A 22,735-nucleotide genomic window follows, 5' to 3' on the forward strand; every position below is an offset into this window, starting at 1 on the left:
GCTCACAATCATGATTGTTCTGGTGTGTACCCTACATTACACTACCTGTAAGTATTCACTGCACACTTATCTATAGTGACAGCCACTGCTAGGAGAGTAGTCTCTACCACCACCAGCCTCTCACCAGAACCTGGAACCAGGACCATCAAGAGCTGCCATGGGCCTGGGTTCTGAGGGGCATAGCCAAATGTGGGTAGGCATGGTCACATCATCTCAAAAAATTGTGTAAAAGTTGACCTCCCGATGGCCACATTTTGTCCCCACGCCGTACATTTGTCCCCCTTGGCAGCCTGAAAGTTAAGGTGTGCACACACTTGTACAATTTAGACTATATTACAATTTAGACTATCTGCATACAATTTAGACTATATAGTGCAGATCTGCACTATATAGACTATGCAGCCAAGACTTTCTGGCTGCGATACGGGAGTGCGCATCGGGATCGCAAGGGTTAAAACCCATACAATCTGCATGAGAGATCCAGATGAGATTTTGACTATATAGTCAAAATCTCATGCACATTGTACAAGTGTGTACACAACATTAGTGTACCCCCCTCACACCAACAAATCCTGCGTCCGACCCGACAATGCTTGTCAAGCACATTAACGATGAGCAATAGGTAACCGGATGTGGGCAAGGGCCTTACTACCTAATTGACCTAAGCACTGGGATTTTCCAGTCGTGTCTGTGCAGCTCTCACTTTCATGTTTTATTCCGTTATATTGGGATCTAATGCTAGCTGGCATATCATCTAACTGAAGGTTGTTACATATGCATGTAGTGTTCTGTACAGATCAAGAGCAGGATGTATTAGCTTCCAAATTAAGCAGCTGTGTGGGAGTTTTTAAAGGGACAATCACTTACATGGAAAAACATGGCTTCTAAATGAATGGCCCTTTAATAAATCATCACAGTTCGGCCGGCATCTCGCACAGTCGCTGAACTCGGAAGCCATTACATCTTTCCCCGAATCTCATTTCTGAAATTTTTTTAAAAATACATTTATAAGGGCCTTCCTGTTTAAAAGAATGTCCCCTATTAACACACTTATGTAACGTGGTCTCAAACTTGCAAAAAACATATGACCCTCATTTTTGATCCACCCACTCACTGACCATTATTAAAGAAATATTATTGGGCTGACCATATGTGCCAAGTGTGATGCTGGGTATTATTGAAGTGGTGCTTTCCAGGGGGGAATTAGAAATATATATGGTAAGTTTTTGTAATTTTTTTTTTTTTTTTTCCAGGGGAATAAACCGGTCAAAACACTGGAGATGAATCCGTGTACCCCCAACAATGTGGAAGTAGTGGACTCCTTCTATACAGTTCCTAAAATCTTGGATACAGAACTCAATTCCCCATTTTCTGATGGTGGCACTCATCCGGAGGATGGCTCGGACAACCAGGGCCATAACCACATTGTTGTGTCGTATTGCCAACCCACCGCACACGGAGATACGTCTAATCCAGTCCTGGACGAGTCTGCCACGCCGTCCCAGGTGGTATATATTGACATCCAGTCCATGTACCAACCACAGGCCAGTTCGGAAGAAGAACTGGACACTGACATTTTGGAGGAAGCTGGTTACAAGCCACAGATGCAGTTGCCTGTGAGTAGCGTCAACACCGACAGCGGTGATGCTGCTGCTGCAGAGGACACGGTGGTTGAGTCGTCAGGGTATAAACCTCAGGGACACCCAAACACCTGGGCGAATGATTCCCCGGGCTCCCCGACATCATTGGCAAGTGAAAATGCCTCATTCGGGAGCCCTTGCTCAGTGAATTCCAGACATTTTCTGATCCCTCCAATGGATAATAAAGATTCCCTCAAGCCCACCCACGTAGGATGGTCGATTTCCTCTCTGTTTCAGAACAAGCAAGACGAGTGAGCGTGGCGTCCCGGACCACTGCACTGACTAGCATGTCCATAGCGGCAGCCGTAATGAAGGAGCTGGTATTCCAAGCCTGCCTGATGTTTAATGCAATCAGCGTTTATTGGGAGATGCTACCACGTATCTGTTGGCATGGGATACGGACGTTGATCTACGCGGTTTACCTTGTGCTGTGGCACTAAATGTAGCTGTGAGATCAAGTTTGATTGGGACATTAGTGGGGGTTCCGCACCGCAAGCTCAAGTTCGGGGTTACGATCCCAGGTTCTGTGCAGTTTAGCATTTCAGTTACAATGTGAAGCAATTGTCTATATGCTCTAATATGCAATCATAAGTTCTCTTAAATGGCCAAAGATTGCTTTTACGGACAGCGGAAGGATGTATAGTATGTATATAAAAGTTGCTTATATAGTTGTCCTATATTGGCTGCAATATTGTAGCATGTGGTCTGTTAGTTTGGCTGCCATGGCATGACATTCGCCATGATTGTGCAGCAACTAGCCTCAGTCTTCAACCCCCGAGCCGGTTATCCGCTGTACCCCCTGCAACAGAGGACCTACAACCCTATGTCCATCGTCTGCATTACACCCTGCTACAGTGGACGTTCAACCCTGTGCCCATTATCCAGTGTATCCCCTGCAATAGCAGACTAAAATCCACTATACCCCCTGCGACATCTGACCTACAACCCCAGGCCCCTTATCCACTGTGTGCCCTGCACTAGTATCCATTCTGCTCACATACTAAAGTTCACCACATGCTGCAATATCACTGGCAGTAATAGGGTAACTGGCTGGATATTGTGGTATGCAAGCAGAGTATAGTCAATCGGTTCGTATTCAGGCATTTTGGCAAGTGCTTTACATACGATCTCCATAGTGTAGGCTCCTCCCCTATCCACTTACTACCGAGCATCCAGCTGACCCATTGCAAGTAAGATGAGCGCGGTTGAGTTCATTGATCCTGTGGTTTATTTTGAACCTGTACAATGGAGATCCGTAGCTGTCAATGGTAAGTGTGCCTAATCCCGACAAACTTTTCTAGGCAGAGGGTTTCTGTTTTTTACAGAAGGGTCTGCACCGCTAATTAGCCCCATACTCTGCAATGGGAAGGGTTAAACGCTGTATTCAGGTCTACTTCAAGCAGCTGCGGTCTTCCCAACGCGGACTTCCGAATGTAGCACTCTGCCCAGGGAACGCTTTTACCTTTATAATGCAAGAAAACGGAATTACACGTTTGTTTTCATTTTGAACATCACGGCAAATTTCTTTTTTTTTTTTTTTCTTCTTTTTTTTCTGTGAAAAGATATCCAAGTCCCCCTGTTTTATGTCAGGAGGTTTATAAATGTATTTATGCATTTTTATATAGAGATTTTTTTTTTTTTTAAATTGTGAAAACACTATTTTTATAATTTTCGATTTTGTTTGTTTTGTGTCACGAAAAAAAACTCCCATATTTGCGTAACTACTGTACTAGAGAGCGTTCTCTAGAATTTTAGACCTTTAAGGATTTAAGAAGAGTTGATGAGTTACTCCAGGTGCACGTTGCACCCTAGTAATCTGTATTCACTACTAACTCCCTATAAAGTTTGGCAAATTTTTATTTACTACCTACAGTCTGATTGGTCTTGGTTTGCAAAAGTGTAGGTAAAATGATACTCATTTTGGAAAACCAGCCTATCGGTGCCTTTTAATGCTTCTGAGGTCATTGGTTATTTCTCCTGTCTTCTAGTAAAAGTCTAGAGAACAAGCGGCGAATAATACATTTCAATGGATAACTTCCTAGAAGACAGAGCCTGGGTGTTTCGGAATACTTTTTCTCCAACTCTGCAGATTCTTAATGATTGTGATTGACGTTATGAGAATAGCAAAGTGAATTTTTAGACCTATTTTTAAAAAAAAACTGCTTATACATACTTATGCCAGCTATATGGGTCTGTTTACTAAGCTTTGGAAGAGAAGTAGACAGACCAAACAATCCGCTCCTGGGTGCCTGGTGGCTGGCTGACAGTTGGGATCCCGATGGTCAGTATATCGACTGTTCAACTGCCCGACAGTCGGGAGCCCAACCAATAAGGGGCTATTCTCCCTCTTGGTGCAGCGTGGTGAGCGCAGCGGGCCTGAAAGGGGCTTTTTTGCACTTGTCCCCCTGTCAGAGTACGGGCAGCCGGGATTGCGATGTCGGTATACGGACTGTCAGGATCCCGACTGCCGGACAGTCATACCACACCCCCAGCTCCAAACTGCCATGTTACTGGCTGTTTTTGAATAATAAAAGGTGCTGATTGGCTGGTAATTTAGCTCCGTCCACTGGATTTCTCCCCGAGGCTTAAGGGGTGTTCACACAGTGCAATTTTGCTTGCGATTCATTCCTGGTTTGATTGGCATTGATTCGTGATTGAATCTAACAACAAGCAAAATGCATTCGATTTGGACTATATATAATACAGATCTGTACTACATAGTATTGCCTGCACAGCCTATTTTCCCACGGTGGCCGCGCATCGGTATTGAATGCGGCTGAAACTGTTCGATTTCCATTTCGATTTGATTTTGCTTATATAGAATAGAAAAATAGGCCAATCAGTGTACGGGGCATTAGTGCAGACCTTAATATTTTAGATTAGATCAATTAAATAATAAATTCAAATTGTAGCTATTATAATAATTTTGATATCCATGATTCTGAACTGAGGTTTTAACTACATGGTGTGATGTTGAATATCCAATTAATGACATCACCCTTTTTAGTGCTTTATTACAGGAATGAGTCTGATGTGAAACAGAATTGCATCATTTAAATGACTACCTGTACAAATCTGACCGTTGCGTCCTTCCCCTAGACAATATATACTGTAATATATAGTATGTAGTTATATTATAGACTACTTTGTACAGACACAGTGATGTATTGCTGTACAATATGTGGGCTCTTTCAGATCTTTTTTTTTTTAATTTTTTTTTATTGTCCATTTATAATTTAATTTGCATTGAGTCTCCAAATAAACCACCATGATCTGTGTGATCTGATGTGGCGTGTTTCAGTGTAGGGATGCTGGGCTTTGTTAGCTGTAATAGACCCAGCACATAACTAGGCAAAACCATGTTGCACTCTAAGGTGGGGCAGATGTAACATGTGCAGAGAGAGCTAGATTCGGCTGAGGTGTGTTCAAAATTACAGAGTAAAAATAGAGCAGTCAGTATTTACCCTGCACAGAAACAATATAACCCACCCAAATCTAACTCTCTGCACATGTTACATCTTCCCCACCTGCAGTGCAGCATGGTTTTGCCCAGTTGTGTGCTTTTTTTGCTAACAAATCTTGCCCAATTGCACTTGTTCTCTGTAGAACGCTATAGAGCTGTTTTGGGGACTACCCCACTAAGGGATGTTTGTGCCTCTGGATATTACGGCGGTGCACCTGGGCAATGTGCGCGAATGATTTGTGCGACACTGAAAGCACTAAAGTTTGCACTTATCTTGTAGTCTTAGGTTGTAGCCTTATTTTGGAACTGTGAAGACTGTGATGGCGGTCAGTGATTTATTGTATGCATTCATTCTAAAGCTCTATAAACCCAGGAGAGATGGTGCCTCAGCTCACACACACATATATATATGATCTACCTAAATATTAATCCCACCTGTCAGACTGTCTTGCTTCTAATGAGATTAAGGCTAGAATAGAAATCTAGCCTTTGTTGGAAATAATGACCAATATATACACTTAGTAATATGGATGTTTAAGTTAAGCTGCAGCCCCACCTTAGGGTCCCTCTACCTAGCTGGTAACACAGCCGTAATAAATGTTTCAATCCTATGCATGCCCTAAAACGTTTTTATAGACCAGGGGTAGGTCACATCCCAAATGCTGTAGAACCGGACTGGCCAAACTGGTCCTCGAGATCTACCAACAGTCCACGTTTTCCAAATCACCTAGCAGGTGCACAGCTGTAGTCATTACTAACTGTCACATGACCGGGACCACCTATCTGGTGTACAGCTGTAGTCATTACTAACTGTCACATGACCCGGATCGCCTATCTGGTGCACAGCTGTAGTCATTACTCACTGTCACATGACCCGGACCACCTGCCTGGTGCACAGCTGTAGTCATTACTAACTGTCACATGACCCGGACCACCTATCTGGTGTACAGCTGTAGTCATTACTCACTGTCACATGACCCGGACCACCTAGCTGGTGTACAGCTGTAGTCATTACTCACTGTCACATGACCCGGATCACCTAGCTGGTGCACAGCTGTAGTCATTACTTAACTGTCACATTTTCAAACCTGCTGCATTCATTCCTGCTACTGATCCACAGGTGGCCTAAGACACTAGAACTGTTGGTAGATCTTGAGGACAGGTTCAACCACCCCTCCTGTGAAACTGTAGCCCAATGTTGGCAGGACATGCTGGGATGTGTACCAAATAAGCTTTATACCAGCTAGATGTGGGGGGTTACCTGTATTGGTGAGCTCCTTGTCCATGGGATGCAGATGCCTAAGTATATTCTAATCTCAGGAGAAGGTTTATTAGGGTTCGGCAAGTGTCTGGTGCATGTGCTTTAGGGAAAAGCTCTGTTCATTTCAGATAAATTGTGCTACAAATCATTTCATAATCTTGTTTTATTCCAATCGATCAGATATTAAGAATTTTTGTTTGTATATACAGTACTAGGAGATGTGTACAAAATATATTTTTATAACCGATATAATAAACCCCGTGATACAGCTTAGTGTTATATTGTAGTATTAGTATTCTCTTTATTGTCTTTGTATGATCACTTAATTGCACTGTTGACTTTCCTTTTATAGCACCCCAAATGTAAACCAAAAATAACACGCCAGTGACAGACAAATTTTAAATATCTTTCATTGGACAACTTGCCTAGAACTCTAGATGTTGTTATTGATTTGTCAGATAGGAAGTTTGGTTGCTTTTTTTAGCTGCCAGTCTCTGCCAGTGCCGGGTATTTACCCACGCAGTAGAGCAACCAATAGCACGTTTACAGTATTTTCATTGTCTAGAAAATGTTTCCATTCAAAAGCCAACTGCTGATTGGATAGCGTGGGTTCGCATAGCGTGTATTTGGTCACAATGGGTTAAATTGAAAATGTAGGTCAGTGACTACTATGCTAAATGGGCAGTCTACACATACCCTCTGAGGCAAGATGCCTATATGAATGAGTACCCATAGAGGCGCATACCTTTCCTGTGCTGCTGGGAAATAATTGCATTTTGACATGCCAATGTTTTAAATGTCGGCATTTGGGCCGTGTCGGCATTTTCAATGTGTCAGTATTTTTACTGTCTGACAAAGGTTGTCGGTATTTTGACTGTCAGTAAATTGACCGCATCCCACTAAAGTCCATTTTTAATAGTCCCTTGGAAAAAATCATTTTAAAGACTACGTTGTCACCAAATGAGATTTACACTGCATGCTCGCACTTTTGGAAATAGCCCCTGGTGTCCATTTTATTAAAATATCTGCTGCTTATTCCCCCAAATCACCCAGTTTTGGTTGGTAACCACAAGTAATATTATGGAACGACAGTTGCGGATATCCGCTGCAATCCGTCCAATCCCACGGGAAGCCACAACCACCGTAGGTTTCTATGGCCAGATTTAGCCAGCGTCATAATGCAAAGCATTCCCGAGCTTGGCTCCCCACAGCTAACGCCACATGAAAATACCTATGGGCTATACTTTGCAGAAATTTGCTGTGAGGCCGCCTTGCATGCATGGCAGCAGGTCCGCGCGTGTGGTCAGTAGTCCCGCTGCCGCTACGAGGACATCATGGGGGTGGAGTCCGTACAGAAGCCTATGTCATGTGGGTGCGGCTTGGTACATCTGGTAAACATTGTGCTATCGTCACAATCAGATCGTGTTGCAAATGCAATGTTTGATAAATAGCCTCCCTAATGAGATTTAATACGCCGCCAATGCAGTTTTAGTAGCCCAAACGGCAGCTCACCCCGTGAGTAAGTACGGCTCCATGCCTCACTTACTGTAGCTCAGAACTTGTCCCACAGGACTGCGGCAAAAGAAATGCACATTTTCGGCAAGATGTGCTGGGGGGTGAGTTCTGGTGGTGTTACTACTCCATGGGAACTCCCTCGCGGCTATTTGTATTCACCAGAGTCTGGAATCTATCTGCACTTTCTAGAAGGAACCACTACCAGTAAGCACCTTGAGTTCGGCAACCGTGCAGGATGCCAGATGATCAGAGTTTTTTTTTTTAAAGAGGCAATCATTTACAAGGCAAATCCATGCCTTGTAAATGATTGCCCCTTTAAAAAAAAAAACTCCGACTTTGGCCGGCATCCCGTATAGCAGGGTCACTAGCTTTGTGAGTGAAGGGGAGTCATTGTAAATAGATGAGCAGAGCTATTGGACTGGTAGATGATAATAAGAGTGAATGGGATAGCCATGCTTTCTTTAAAATGGAAGTCACTGTGACCTACCATACATGGCTTTATGCTGGCCCGTATGAACCAACGTTTCACCTTTTGCTTATTGAGCTCCGCCCTTCTAGAAAATGGTCACTGCAATCCGATTGGTTAATAAATGGACAGACGAGGTGTTGCCCATATCAAAGTTTATTAATGGAGGACTATCGACAAACGTTAGAAAAGGAAGTATAAATGACGCTGGTAAATTGTGAATTAAGATAATTGTCAGTGCTTTAAACAAATGGTGGGAGATAGGTGCCCTAACATATCAGTATATTTTTATTTCCATTTATAAAGATTTATAATTAAGTTTTATTTTAGAATAAATATTTTTATATTGTTTATTTTACTTTCTAAAAGTGTTATCACTCAGGAGATCCCCCTTCCTGTCCTTAGCAGGTGTGTCTTCTCCGCACTTCTCCCATCTCCAGTGGTGGCAGAGACGGATTATTTGTTGTGTCTGGAGGTAAATGATCATTGTAACACTGGAACCCCCAGCATGAGTGTTTGTCCTGTACATACATGATGTATGTTTATTTCAATGCAATGAAAACTCTGTGTGACATTCAGTTCTGCACCATGTGCCCTCTCTATGGTCAGGCAAAATCAAATTGAGCAAATTTTTCCTGATGCCATCTAGTGGTGAATGGGAAAATTGTCAATGTCTGCATTAATGATGCACATCCAGGCATGGCGGGGGAACATGGCTAAGAGCTGAATCTCTCTCTAACCATGTAGTTATTATGTGTATAACTTTATCTAAATGTATGTTTGTTTTTAATGTTGCATTCATGTAAAAATTATTTGTTTCGGCTGATGTCACACCTGCATTTTAGTAGCAGCGTTTAATGTGTCGGTGTAAATGAAAAGCAGGCGGCATCTGCTGTTCATTTATATCATTACAGTCTGTGGATTTGATCTAGTACAGGGGTGGCCAAACAGTCCATGCTTTCCAGGCCACTGTGGATATGTTTGAAAATGTGGCAGATAGTAATGACTGCAGCTGTGCACCAGCTATGTGGTCTTGGAAATGTCAGTTAGTAATGCCTACACCTGTTAACTAGCTAGGTGGTCTAAGAAATATGACAGTAATGATTGCAGCTGTGCTCCAGCTAGGTGACCTGGGAAATGTGACTGTAATGACTATACCTGTGCGCCAGCTATGTGACCTGGGAAATGTGACTAATGACTACACCTGTGCGCCAGGTATGTGGTCTAGGAAATGTGAGTTAGTAATGATTACACCTGTGCACCAGCTGTGTGGTCTAGGAAATGTGACCGTTCCTAATGACTGCACCTGTGCGCCAGCTATGTGGCCTAGGAAATGTGAGTTTGTCACATTTCCTAGACCACATAGCTGGTGCACAGGTGTAATCATTACTGTTAGTAATGACCTGTGCGCCAGCTATGTGGTCTAGGAAATGTGACCGTTAGTAATGATTACACCTGTGCACCAGCTATGTGGTCTAGGAAATGTGACCATTCGTAATGACTGCACCTGTGCACCAGCTAGTTGGCCTGTAAACATAGCAGGTTCCAATGTTTCTACAGCTCAGGAATGCTACATGCAGCCTTTCCACATTGGATGTAAAACGGTGAAGCTGTAATTAGCTATTTGATGTATCAATAGCAGATGCGTCACAAACAAACACTAAATTGGTTGTGATACAACATAAACTCCCTGCTACTAAAAACAGATGTTTCCATTGTCTTACATTATACAATATAACAATTACAAGCCAAATAAACGTGTGTTTGTATTGGTGAGCTGTTATACAATGTGTATGTCTAAATACATGTAAACTACACTGCCAGTAGCATTTTGTTGATTGTTAAACCACTATGAAAATATGTCTGTATATACTTATGTGCCTAGGCCTATACTGTACCACCCATGGATGTTACACGTAATCACTACCCCTGTTACACATAAGCTAAAACACTATTTTCTCAATTGTATAAAATGGATTTTTGATGCTGCTTTTTTATTATTTGAGCCAATCCTTGTTTGAGCTTTTTGTTGTGTTTAAAAATAAATGAAATAAATGCACAGCGCGTGTTTGATGATGTTGTCCCTGAATCTCAGACATTCTGAGAAACACAACATTCCTCGGGGACTGATATGAAGGAGAACGGAACAATAACCGTCATTCACTAAAATCCGCGTGTATTTAACTGACAGCAGGTTGCTTGTTCTCTGACACCAGGCTCTGTGTCCAATCCATGCTGCGGGTAATGCATGACGGCGCTGGTTAGCGTACTCCCAATGAGTGACGCTGTCTGTACATAATTCACTGGGTGAAATAGGAAATGTCAATCGATATACAAAATAATACATTTTATATGCTGTAGTGACCATGGTGAATATTACCAGACAACGCTGGAATGTTTTCCCCGCTGTCCAAAAAGGCAGGCCACCCTATTCACATATTGTTCGGTAAATAAAAAACAAAGTGGACATAGAAACATGAATTTTTAGGTTATAAAGTAAAATCCAATAATGGTTGCAGCCATTATTATATATATTTTTTTATTCTGAAGCTCCCAAATCTCTAGTAGGAGATCAGTGATGATGGGTATGTGACACACTGGGATTGGCTGGCTAGTGATGAGCAAATAAGATTAGCCATATATTAGTATTTTGACGTTTTGTTAGTGTCAGTGGTCTTTGAGTGGTGATGGAACTCATTTCGGTACTCTTTACCTAGAAGGGCGGGCATCGCATGTACCAAAAAATCGCATGCGATGCGACCTGACGCGATTACCGCGATTTCCCATAGGGAACAATGTTAAATGTCCCAATTGACCCGATTTTCCATAGGGAACAATGTTAAAAGGCCCACAGAGGCCAAATAGCCACCCTGAAGTGTGAAATGGCCCCAATTGTTAACGCCACCCCACGATCAACGTCAACCCGAAGCGTGGCGAACAGCGGCGGTACGCGTCCTACGACCTTTTCATACCCCCACTATCCACGTCGGCGTGGAGTTGAGAATAGAAAGTGTGGCGTGCCACCGAGCCCGAAGCGTGGCGAGCGCACGCGGACACCTGTGAAGCCCGCGAGGGGACGCGGATACCTGTGAAGGTATCCGCGTCCCCTCGCCACGCTTTCTATTCTCAACTCCACGCCGACGTGGATAGTGGGGGTATGAAAATAGAATAGAATAGAATCAACTTTATTGGCCATGTGTGCTTGCGCACACTAGTAATTTTTTGTGGATTACAGTGCAGCATCAAGCAGGGATGAAAAAGGGGGGGAGGGAGACATTGCATATATTACATAAAGACATTACATGCATTTAATTTCTAGCTATGACTATGGTGGTCAGGTCGCCAAGTAGGGACACGTTGTTTGGCTGTTGATATTGGGATTACATTCGCTTTGATTGGATTGTTCAGGTGATGGACGGCTAACGGAAAAAAGCTTCTTGCGGATCTGGACGTTTTGACAGGGATGGACCTGAACCGTCTTCTGGATGGTAGGATGTCGAACAGGTTGTGACCAGGATGCAGCTTGTCGTTTGCGATCTTCTCAGCACGTTTCCTTACCCTGGATGAGAACAGATCCCTTATCGGGGGGAGGTCGGTCCCTATGATCCTTTCCGCAGTCTTCACTACCCTCTGCAGTTTTTGTTTGTCGTTCTCGCTTGCGCCACCGTACCAGATTGTGATCGAGGAACATAAGACAGACTCCACGATGGCGGTGTAGAATATGCACAGCAGCTCCTGTGGGATGTTGAATTTCCTGAGTTGCCTCAGGAAGAACAGGCGCTGTTGGGCCTTTTTGATGTTTGTGGTTATGTTTAATCCCCATCTTAGGTCACTGGACATGGTTGTCCCTAGGAATTTGAAGGAATCAACCCGCGACACCACTGCGTTGGCTATTGTTAGCGGGGCTAGTGCATTTGTTTTTTTCCTGTAGTCGACCACCATCTCAACTGTTTTGGTGGGGTTTAGATCGAGGTTGTTGCTGCTGCACCACTGTGTCAGCTTATCCACTGCATGCCTGTACGCGGTCTCGTCACCATCCTTGATTAGGCCGATGATAGTGGTGTCATCTGCGAATTTGATGATTTTCACTTGACTGCTCAGCTGAGGTGCAGTCATTCGTGTAGAGAGAGAAGAGCAGAGGGGAGAGGACGCATCCTTGGGGGGCTCCAGTACTGATTGTTCGTGTGCTGGACGAGAAGGCGCCGGCTTTGACCACCTGTTCCCTTGCTGTTAGAAAGTCCACTATCCATGAGCATGTTGATCCTGGGACTCCTAAGGAGAGGAGTTTTGGCTGCAGGATGCCGGGAACGATAGTATTAAATGCTGAGCTGAAGTCCACGAATAGGACTCTTGCATAGGTGCCTTGGTGGTCGAGGTGTTGTAAAATATGGTGCAGCCCGAGGTTGACCGCATCCTCTACACTTCTGTTCGCCCGGTAGGCAAACTGCATGGGGTCAAGGTAAGAGTTTGTCACTTCTCTCAGGTGCTTCAGTACTAGTCTTTCAAATGCTTTCATGGCCACTGAGGTTAGTGCAATTGGCCTGAAGTCATTTAGGTCCTTCGTGGGTGTTTTCTTAGGGACCGGGATGATGATAGAGCGTTTGAAGCAGGCAGGAACCTTGCACAAGTCCAGGGAGGAGTTGAATATCGTTGTGAAGATGGGGGCGAGCTGAGCTGCACAGGTCCTAAGGCTGGATGGCGACACACCATCCGGTCCTGCAGCCTTCTTAGGTTTTATTCTTTTGAGTACTGCTTCTACCTCGCCTTGGTCCACGTGGAGGGCCTTGGTGTGGTGGTCTTTGGGATGGAGTGGGGGAGGTACGGCCTGCTCAAATCTGCAGTAGAACTTGTTCAGGTCTTCTGCAAGTTCAAGGTCGTAGGATGCATACCGCCGCCCCTCGCGGGCTCGCTGCGCTCGCCACGCTTCGGGTTGACGTTGATCGTGGGGTGGCGTTAACAATTGGGGGGGCCATTTCACACTTCAGGGTGCCTATTTGGCCTCTGTGGGCCATTTAACATTGTTCCCTATGGAAAATCGGGTCAATTGGGACATTTAACATTGTTCCCTATGGGAAATCGCGGTAATTGCGTCGGTCGCATCGCATGCGATTTTTGGTCGCATGCGATGCGACCGACGCGATTTATTTTCCTTACGATGCCCAAGATCAAAATCGTGGGCGCCCTTCTAGGTAAAGAGTACCCTCATTTCCCACCAGCTGCAAACTATACATTTGCACCCTACCTCCCATACTTTATAAAGGGACAGTGGTCTCCCAACAAAGGTGTGGGGTCACATAACAGTACCCCTAAGTCAAATTACACCACACAGTAGCACAACCTCATTCACATTACACTGCATGTAGTGCTCCTGATTCATGTTGCACCACATAGTAGTACTTCTTATTCACATTACATCACTCAGTAGTGCCCCTTATACATGTTCTACGATACAAAAGTGTCATATACGCAATCACACCAATATCTGCCTGTCCAGCAGCTTCATGCTGTGTGTCCCTAGAGCATCTCCCACGCGCCTCTCTGTGTCCTACCAGCCACCTCTCACCTCCTGCTGCTCTCAGTGACGCATTTTCATTTAATAAGCGGTGACGGCATGACAACACATAAACCATACTGGAAAAGGAAGCCGCTAGAACCTGAGGAGGAGAAGAATGCCATCTGACAGACAGTGTGTGTGTGAATACGGGGAGGGACAGCTGCAGGTAGTGGAGAATTAATGGAGCTGTCAGGACCTGAAAAAGGAGGAGTGGCTAATGCAAGTTAGTGACATTTGGTCTGCCTGCATCCTCTATTGACGTGGGTGCTGGGTCGGGCTTTTATGTTGCAATGTCGGCACAGAGCCGTGGTGGAGGTAAAATTAGGAACACCTTCCATTACAGGTAACCCCTGGTTTACTAAAGCAGAGAGGTTGATGTTAATAGCTTGGAGAGTGTGTTTGTTGGCAGTGGTCAGCTGGGCCCTGGTAAAATGGAGGGGGAGTGACCACCAGGTGGGGGGTGGAGCCTCTGGGAGGAGGCATGGCCACACCCCCATAAAAAAATAAATGAGAGGACAGGCTGCCACTGCAACTGTTTCTCACTTAACAGATCAGTCATCATGCTTATATACTTATGGCAGGATGTAATGCTGACTGAGTGTGGGATGTTTTTTTTTAAAGGGACAATCACAAAGACAACTACTACTGTGTTGTCAATAAAGTTTTTTTTTTTTTTTTTTTTTTTTTTTAAAGCACGAAGACCGGAAACCAATCAGATTTTCCCTATCATTTTATAGAATATGCAAAATAAGCGGTAACTAGAATCTAGTTGCTATTAACAATGCATCCACTTGTCTTCTTTGGAAGGTTTGATGTAAGGCGATTAGTTATGCAAGAATGCACTGATCAAAAAAAAAAAAAAGACCAAGCATTCCTTGTTGCCCCTAGCAACATTTTCATTGTTTTGTCCAGAGTAACAAAAGAAACGGAATACTCGGGTATACAAAATTACTCATCAGTTTTTTATTATTTTGAAAATCCAACACGAATAGACGGTTTTACAAGAAATTTACAAAAAGTCTCACACGTTGTAAGAAGGGACAAACAATGCAAAGACAAAAACACATGTTCATATAACAAACACATTTTGGAAATTTGTGCAAAAATGTTGTGTTACATCTAAAAGTCTACATTACATTTGGTCAAAGGTTACTGTATTTGTTTCTATAAAAAAATATACATGTACAAAAAGTTCTATGTCGGATCTACAAAGAGGTCCAGGAATTAGATCACGATACAAAATAGATCAGCTGTGTTACAGATCCGCTGTGGGGCTAAGCATGGAGATTCATAGGGCCATGTAACTTGTAAGACAGCAGAATAACTGGGGCCTTTGGTAGTGAAAGGAAATAAAGACCGATGAAGACTGTTGTGCACTTTTATCGAGGTAGAAATATTTGACGGATAAATTGAGCAACTTTCCGATGGTAATTTTAAAGCATTCAGAAATGTAATCTATACACAACGTGGCAGAGCGTCACTCCCTAACCAAAAAAAAAAATCTTTTCAGCCACCTAGTGGAGGTATATTCCCCTCCCACTTCCTTCCGCAACGTTACTCCGGAAATCAGAAAAAACTGTGACTTCATGTCCGCACCTGCACTTTCCAAACACTATGTAATATAATAATATGAGGGTGGAAGTACCAATAAGTTTGAAGACATGTGGCGTTGCTGAGATAAGTTGGTATTACTATAGTGTACTACCATCTTTCAAACGCCATACCAAATTTCAGATTGATTCATAGGTTGTTTTTTTGGTACTCTTTACCTAGAAGGGCGCCAGCGATTGGAATCGCGGGCGTCGGGGGTAAAAATCGCGGTCATCGCGGGTAAATCGCGGGTACATAAAAATCTGCTACCCGCGATGACCGCGATTTTCCCATAGGGAACAATGTTAAAAAGGCTGATTGAGCGTGATTTTCATGTAAAATGCCTCAATGCCTGCGATTTGGCCATAGGAATCAATGTTAAATGGGCTACAGAGCCCAAATAGGCACAATTAATCCTTAAATGTTCCCCCAAATTTTTAACGCCACCCCACGATCCACGCCAACCCGAAGCGTGGCGAGCGCAGCGAGCCCGCGAGGGGCGGCGGTACGCGTCCTCCGACCTTTTCATGCCCTACTATCCACGTCGGCGTGGAGTTGAGAATAGAATAGTGTGGCGAGCGCAGCGAGCCACCGAGCCCGAAGCGTGGCGAGCGCACGCGGATACCTTCACAGGTAAACGCGTCCCCTCGCGGGCTTCACAGGTGTCCGCGTCGCCACGGACACCTGTGAAGCCCGCGAGGGGACGCGTATAACTGTGAAGGTATCCGCGTCCCCTCGCGGGGCACGCTGCGCTCGCCACGCTTCGGGCTCGGTGGCTCGCTGCGCTCGCCACACTATTCTATTCTCAACTCCACGCCGACGTGGATAGTAGGGCATGAAAAGGTCGGAGGACGCGTACCGCCGCCCCTCGCGGGCGCGCTGCGCTCGCCATGCTTCGGGTTGGCGTGGATCGTGGGGTGGCGTTAAAAATTTGGGGGGACATTTAAGGGTTAATTGTGCCTATTTGGCCTCTGTAGCCCATTTAACATTGATTCCTATGGCCAAATCGGGTCCATTGAGGCATTTAACAGTAAAATCGCATCGGTCGGGCCATTTAACATTGATTCCTATGGGAAATCGGGTGCATCGCGTCGCGGGTACATTTATGGACGGCCGCGTCGCGACCGACGCGATTTCCATGTTTAACATGGGTTTCAATGGGAAATCGCGGGCGTCGGTCGCGTCGCGGCCAGACATAAATGTACCCGCGATCACCACGACGGGCGCCCTTCTAGGTAAAGAGTACCGTTTTTTTTTTTTTTTTCCACCATTGCAAAGCACCAACTCCCTCATTCGGAATTGTTGCGGCCAAATTGCATGAATTGCGCTATGAATTGTTGCCGCTTCCACCGTATTCGCTCCCTACGACTTCATCTTTCTATTCCCTAACCTGAAAACGTAGCTCGCGGGAAAAAAATGTCAACTCAAACGAGGAGGTCATCGTCGAGACAGAAGCCTACGTGAGTTTTATAAATCGTATATTTTAGAGGGTTTGAAGAAAATTCAGGGATGTTGGGAACAGTGTATTGCCGTGAAAGGAGATTATGTTGAAAAATAAATTAAAAAATTGTGAAAATTTTTCGACTTCATTCACACAGGTACTTATTGATCCACCCGTACAGTGCACCCATTTACTATTACAGTATCAACAGCAGAAAACACAGAAGGGAGGATGGCATCCTAATGGCTGACAGGAAATGTCTAGGTCGACACAAACAATCGTCGATACGGCAATGTTCGGCACCTGAAACGGTCCACGTTAGTTTTTCACAATTTTTTATTAATTATTCTGACTTTTTCATACTTTGCCATCGACATGGACTCTGATTCAAAATAGAAAAGCGGAGAGAGGCACCTGACCCGCAGTATGGTGACACTAATTGGGGGTCAACGTTCTCAGGTGTCGACTCCAAAAAAAATCTCACGTTGGCCTTAAACATTTTGACCTTTTGCTTGAATTGACCTTTTGCCATGTCTACTTTCTGCTGTTGACCTAAATATTGCCTGTGAGCTATACCACACACAAATAGTACCCAGTTTAAGATCGGTGTATATTTGTTATTTATCTGTTTATTTATCCGTTTACAAACCTTAAGTAAACATAGAGCCGAAAGTAATTTTGGTTAAAGAACTACAGGTATGCCGAGCCAGCCATCTTGGTTGCTTGGCAACCATGGAATGATGTGGGTGTTCACCCACAGCTTGCGAATGGATGTTTATGTTAAACATACATTCGCAGCCTGTGCGAACATACGGGGCGTGCGAGGGGGGGAGGGCAGGCGAACGGCACCTGGTGGACTTGCAAGGATGCGAATTCTCTGCCTTGCGAATCAACCAGAATAACCCCCTTAGTGTGTAAATGATACAAATGATCTGTATCGTATAATAAGAAAAATTAGGCACCGCTCTAGACAGCGAATGGCGAGACATCCCGGTAAACGAGAAAAGTAACAAATCTGCAAATAAGAAGCTTTGTTACAGTAAACAACCATTAACACCTTAAATCAGGTAATCTTGATGCTGCCTGGACATATATATCCTGAGTCAGCACTAAGGCCCTCATTCAGGTTGACCCGCAAAGATGGGGTCTTACATCTGCGAGCGCCCTCTGCGGGAAGCGGGTGGTAGCTGACATCAGCTGCCCGCCCACTGCACCCACGTCACAGGCGAATTTCCATGGGAACGCCTATAAAACGCTGGGTGTTCCCATGCGCGTGACGACGGCCCGCCGCCCCACGCACTCGCCTGCACTGCTGTGTCCGAGCAGCTGGCGAATAATCAATTTGCCGTGCCCGCTCGCACACAGAGGCTGCACACGTGCATAAATATTTATGCGCAGTCTCTAAAAATCGCTCCTCTATGCGAAATCGCAGGGGAGCAATTCAACTAGAATTACCCCCTAAGTCAGATTGCATACCGGGTTTTCCAATATGATGTACACCCTATAATTTAGCCGCTTAGAAATGGACTTGGTCTAGAATTTATGTGTTCAAATTCATAATTTATGTGCTCTCTCTCCCGATGCCTCTCTCACTCTCCCTCCCCTCGATCTCCCTTAACCCTCTCTCCCTATGCCTCTCTCACTCTCCCTCCCCTCCATCTCCCTTAACCCTCTCTCCCTATGCCTCTCTCACTCTCCATCTCTCTCTCCCTCACCCTCCTCCATCTCATCTCTCCCTATGCCTCTCACTTATTCTCCCTTCCTGTCTCATCTTTTTGGGGTAACTTTGTGGTGATGATTCTAAATAGAACATCAGTTTGGCTAAATTAGCTCTAGTTTTTAAAAAACAAACAAGAAAAACACATAATACCGCGTTTCTGCTGTTAGTGGCCAATCACTTATATAAAGCGCTATTGGCCACCAACAAGTTCTCAAACTTGGTCCTTTGGACTCCACAAAGTTCATGTATTTAAGTAACCTGTGGTTTTTTAAAATGTGACAGTTGGTGATACACAGCGCACCTGCCGGGTAACCACTGTTCTAGAATGATCTCAGAATGAACACCTAGAAAATTTGCATCTCAGTTTACAGAATTTTATGGAAGATTCCCATTATGTACCCGTTAAGGCCTAATTGTCAATTAGTAAGAAGATCAATTATCTCAAAAACTAAAGCCAATTTAAAAAAAACTGCTTTTAATTTTGGATTCAGCAACCCCAAGAATACACTAATCCAGCGGTTCCCAAACATTCTTGACCAGGCCGCCCTAGAATATCAGCATTTGTTAAAGGCACCGCTATGTCAAAAAGTTTCTTATGGATAAATAAAAAAAAAAAAAAAAAATTTGGCTTAACTGTCACCCTCAGGTTCCGTTATGTGGTGGGGAACATATCTGTGGTTCTAATTGTCCTTACATTTTATGATTGGCAGCCACCAACACTGGTATTGACTATCACTTTGAGCATAAATAATTGGTTTTGGCCGTGGATCCCCAACCCGAGACACCCCAGGGTGCCACTGCCCTAACCCCAAATATTCTTGGCAACTAAATAACCTTTTTTTCGGTTTTATCTATTGGGAGAAAAATGAGTATAAAAAGGGGGAAGCACGGTCGCCAGTAAGGGTTATTCTATGACCAAAATCTTTACGGAAATTGTATAATGCCAAAAATAACGGTCATTATAAACCAATGCACACTCACAACTGTGCAGTTCTAAAATAAATAGCATTTTTCAGTTACATTTAATTGTACACAACTGATTTAAAAATCTATACCGAAGATTGCTTTCTTCTGAAATTGAAGTGTGGTCAAACGATCTGCATGGAAGGAGGACGTTTGATTGATGCAAAAGACGCGATCTGGGACTTGCCGCGAGCTTATCTAGCAACCTTCTCCAAGCTACAGTGCTCTTACATACTCTGCCACCTATCTCTGTCATCCACCATCTCCGTTGGAACAGTGACCTCATACAAAACTACAAAGAACATAATGTAGGTAACATAAAATGTGCGACCAAAAAACATTACCAGCAATTGGTGCTCTTCAAGATTTTCTGTTATATTAGTAGTGGTTGATGGTGAGTGTGCCACGAGCGAGCTTGTCCATGTTCTCAAGGACTTTTTGTGTTTTTTTTAGGGACAGGGGGCGAGAAAGGCACGCATTCCTCCCACATTAGTCATGCATTAGTCAGGATCCCACAATATTGGAAAATTAGGAAATACCGCATTTACAGTTCGTCTTAGAAAAACACATTGTAGAAGATTCTTTTTGGTTCTAGTTGTCTGGAAACATTTTTGGAATGACACGGATTGCAGATTGTCCTTAGAGTGCAAACTCTTCCTTTGTTCCGCAAGCAAATACAAAAAGAGCTTTAGGATGTCAGTTTCCTCACTATTTAGTGCCGCAAGTGTTAATGTTCTTCCCATCGGATGCATCTTCCACCAGTGAGACGTGGTAGTCTGTGGAGAGGGTGAAGTGGGAGATACAGCCAATGAGGCCTCCCAGGTACTGCCGGTTAGTGTGCAGGGCAATCTCCTTCATTCCACCTGGAAGACGAGAGAGTAGAACACGGATGTCAAGGACACATTTTTGTAATCATATTTATTATCTTATAGGACTTCTGCACCTTGGTGAGGATGACGTCATCTCACGTTGACCACTTTACACCAATATAAGTGCTACAGTATATACAGGTATGCAGCATAGGTGTCGGAAACAGGTGGGACAACGGGACGGCGACTTGAGCAGGATTGAAAAAAAAAAAAAAAACATAAAAAAAAACTCTTTGTTTTTTTATGCATTAACGTTTTACTGAAAAAATGTTTTAATCTTGTTTGTTATAATACTACTATGCAACATTGCTAGGTATTAGAAACATTGATCAACCATGTTTTAATCAGGGTTGCCGACTTGCACAAAATCCTCTTCGGGAATCTTTCATTATGAGTTTGGGGGGGGGCTTAACGGTGATGCCATTAGGCCCCGCCCCCATTACGAGAATAGCCAAAATAACTGATCTCCATGGAGGGGGCGGGGCTAAAATGACACGATTGTGCCATTTTAGCTCCGCCTCCTCCTCTTAGACCCGCGGATTGCCGCGATCGGGGGGGCTCAGTGGGGGTCCCCCTGATTCCGGGAGGGTTGCCCACCCTTCCGGGGGCCGGGAGGGGGGACCCGATTTTCGGGAGACTCCCGCAAATTCCGGGAGGTTCGGCAACCCTGGTTTTAATGCTAACCTTCTAACATTAAAAATTGAAAGTTATTAGGCTTTGATATGATTAACTAAAAATTTTCAATAAAACCAATGAAAAACTTAATTACAGATGAGCCCTCTCTGTTGCTGCCAGCGCGGCATCTGCTGGTATCTGGCGGATGGCAAGCCTGCAGACATGGATGCGGGAGCGTCTCACATGCTCGCACGTCCATTGCAGAGTATGGGGCGAGCAAGCTCAGAGCTGACCATCGAATGATCTCTACAGTGCACGCAGATCTAAGACACTCTCTGGTGTCTTAGATCTGCAGGCTCCTTGTACGGGAAGAGGGTGGGCACTGGCCAACTGACATCCGCTGATCTCAGCTGCCCGCCCCCCCGCACCATCGGCATTGGGAACGCCCATGAAACTCTGAGCATGGTCGCAATGACAGTGCACATAAATGTTTATGCTCAGTCGCAAAACATCGCTCATGTGATAACCAGAATGTCCTCCCATAACCCGTGGGTGCGTCTATTCTTCTCACTTGCAAAATTGCCATATTTATCATCATATGCAAATGCTTCCATATCCCGGGACACACTCACCAACATAGAGATCTCCGTTAATATTCAGCTGCCGCATCAAACCGGGAGACTTCCCTGTCTTGGCACCGTAGTCATCCACCGTCACCTTTCCAGACTGTCCGTCACTGAAACAGAAGATGCATTGGGATAACCGGTGTAGGGGATATTGGCTGTCACTGTATGTCAGTGGGCTGAAGGACAGATAGTAAGCATTAACGTGACAGTAGTCAGGGTGAGAAGACAAAACATTTATATATCAATGCGTTTGAGGTCTCTGAAATCTCAAGACAAGTTCACCTGAAAGCCAAGCATTACACGTAAGTCAGAGGAAGGGACGTAATGGGCGTTACCAGAAATAATTGGGTGGTAATGTCACAGCCGCAGCATCACCAGGGACAACACAAAAATGTGTAACCCTTTGAGTGCCAACACCTCTGTGAGAGATGGGCAAAATAGATGTTAAAAATGCCGGCGTTGCTTATATTTGTTATATAAATTCAAATAAAAATGTGTAAAAAAAAATATTTCCTATATAAGGTAACATTGTAGGTCATTATGATGAATAAGAATGTTTGCTTGCCAATTTTCACATTCTGTTTTGACAAATGCACTTGGCACTCAAAGCAGGGCCATAACTGGGGGGGGGGGGGGGGGGCTGGGGGTCACGCGCACCGGGCGCTGGAGGGGGGGAGGGCGCTGTGAGGTCCGGGCAGCTCGGGTCCAGGGACAGAACAGGAAGCGGGGATCCGGGGACAGCCAGCGGGGTACCGGGGACTGGTGTAGCCGCTGTGGCGGCAGCTTACTTTCACTTTGTCTCCTACTAGCGCTATTTGCCTGGCGGCGGGAAGTGCTGATGACTTTCAACAGACTTGCCAGACACTGATTGGCTGAATTCAGCCAATCAGAGTCCGGCAAGTCTTTTCAAAATCTTCCCGCCCACCGCCCGGCACATAGTATGCGCCGGGCGGTGGGCGGGAAGCAGATGTTGAAAAGACTTGCCGTGCGGGGGAGTGGAGAGGGGTGTGGG

General features: G+C 44.6%; 2 protein-coding genes across 4 annotated transcripts in view; one reads left to right on the top strand and one right to left on the bottom strand.

Moving 5' to 3' along the window:
- Window positions 1-10,406, top strand: part of LOC146020913 (leukemia inhibitory factor receptor-like) — an 83,744-nt gene extending 73,338 nt beyond the window's left edge. For both annotated transcript variants that reach the window (XM_083154526.1, XM_083154536.1), the window contains one exon: window positions 1,254-10,406. In XM_083154526.1, the coding sequence (XP_083010652.1) occupies window positions 1,254-1,895 (642 nt within the window). In that variant the 3' untranslated portion in view covers window positions 1,896-10,406. The remainder of the gene's footprint in view (window positions 1-1,253) is intronic.
- Window positions 10,407-16,479: 6,073 nt separating this feature from the next.
- Window positions 16,480-22,735, bottom strand: part of EGFLAM (EGF like, fibronectin type III and laminin G domains) — a 133,709-nt gene continuing 127,453 nt past the window's right edge. For both annotated transcript variants that reach the window (XM_083154560.1, XM_083154552.1), the window contains 2 exons: window positions 21,730-21,833; window positions 16,480-20,476 (listed from right to left, as the gene is read on the bottom strand). In XM_083154560.1, coding sequence (XP_083010686.1) covers window positions 20,322-20,476; window positions 21,730-21,833 — 259 coding nt within the window. In that variant the 3' untranslated portion in view covers window positions 16,480-20,321. The remainder of the gene's footprint in view (window positions 20,477-21,729; window positions 21,834-22,735) is intronic.

The sequence above is a fragment of the Crinia signifera genome, chromosome 1 (assembly GCF_055691185.1).
Source record: "Crinia signifera chromosome 1, ASM5569118v1, whole genome shotgun sequence".
Classification (NCBI taxonomy): domain Eukaryota; kingdom Metazoa; phylum Chordata; class Amphibia; order Anura; family Myobatrachidae; genus Crinia; species Crinia signifera.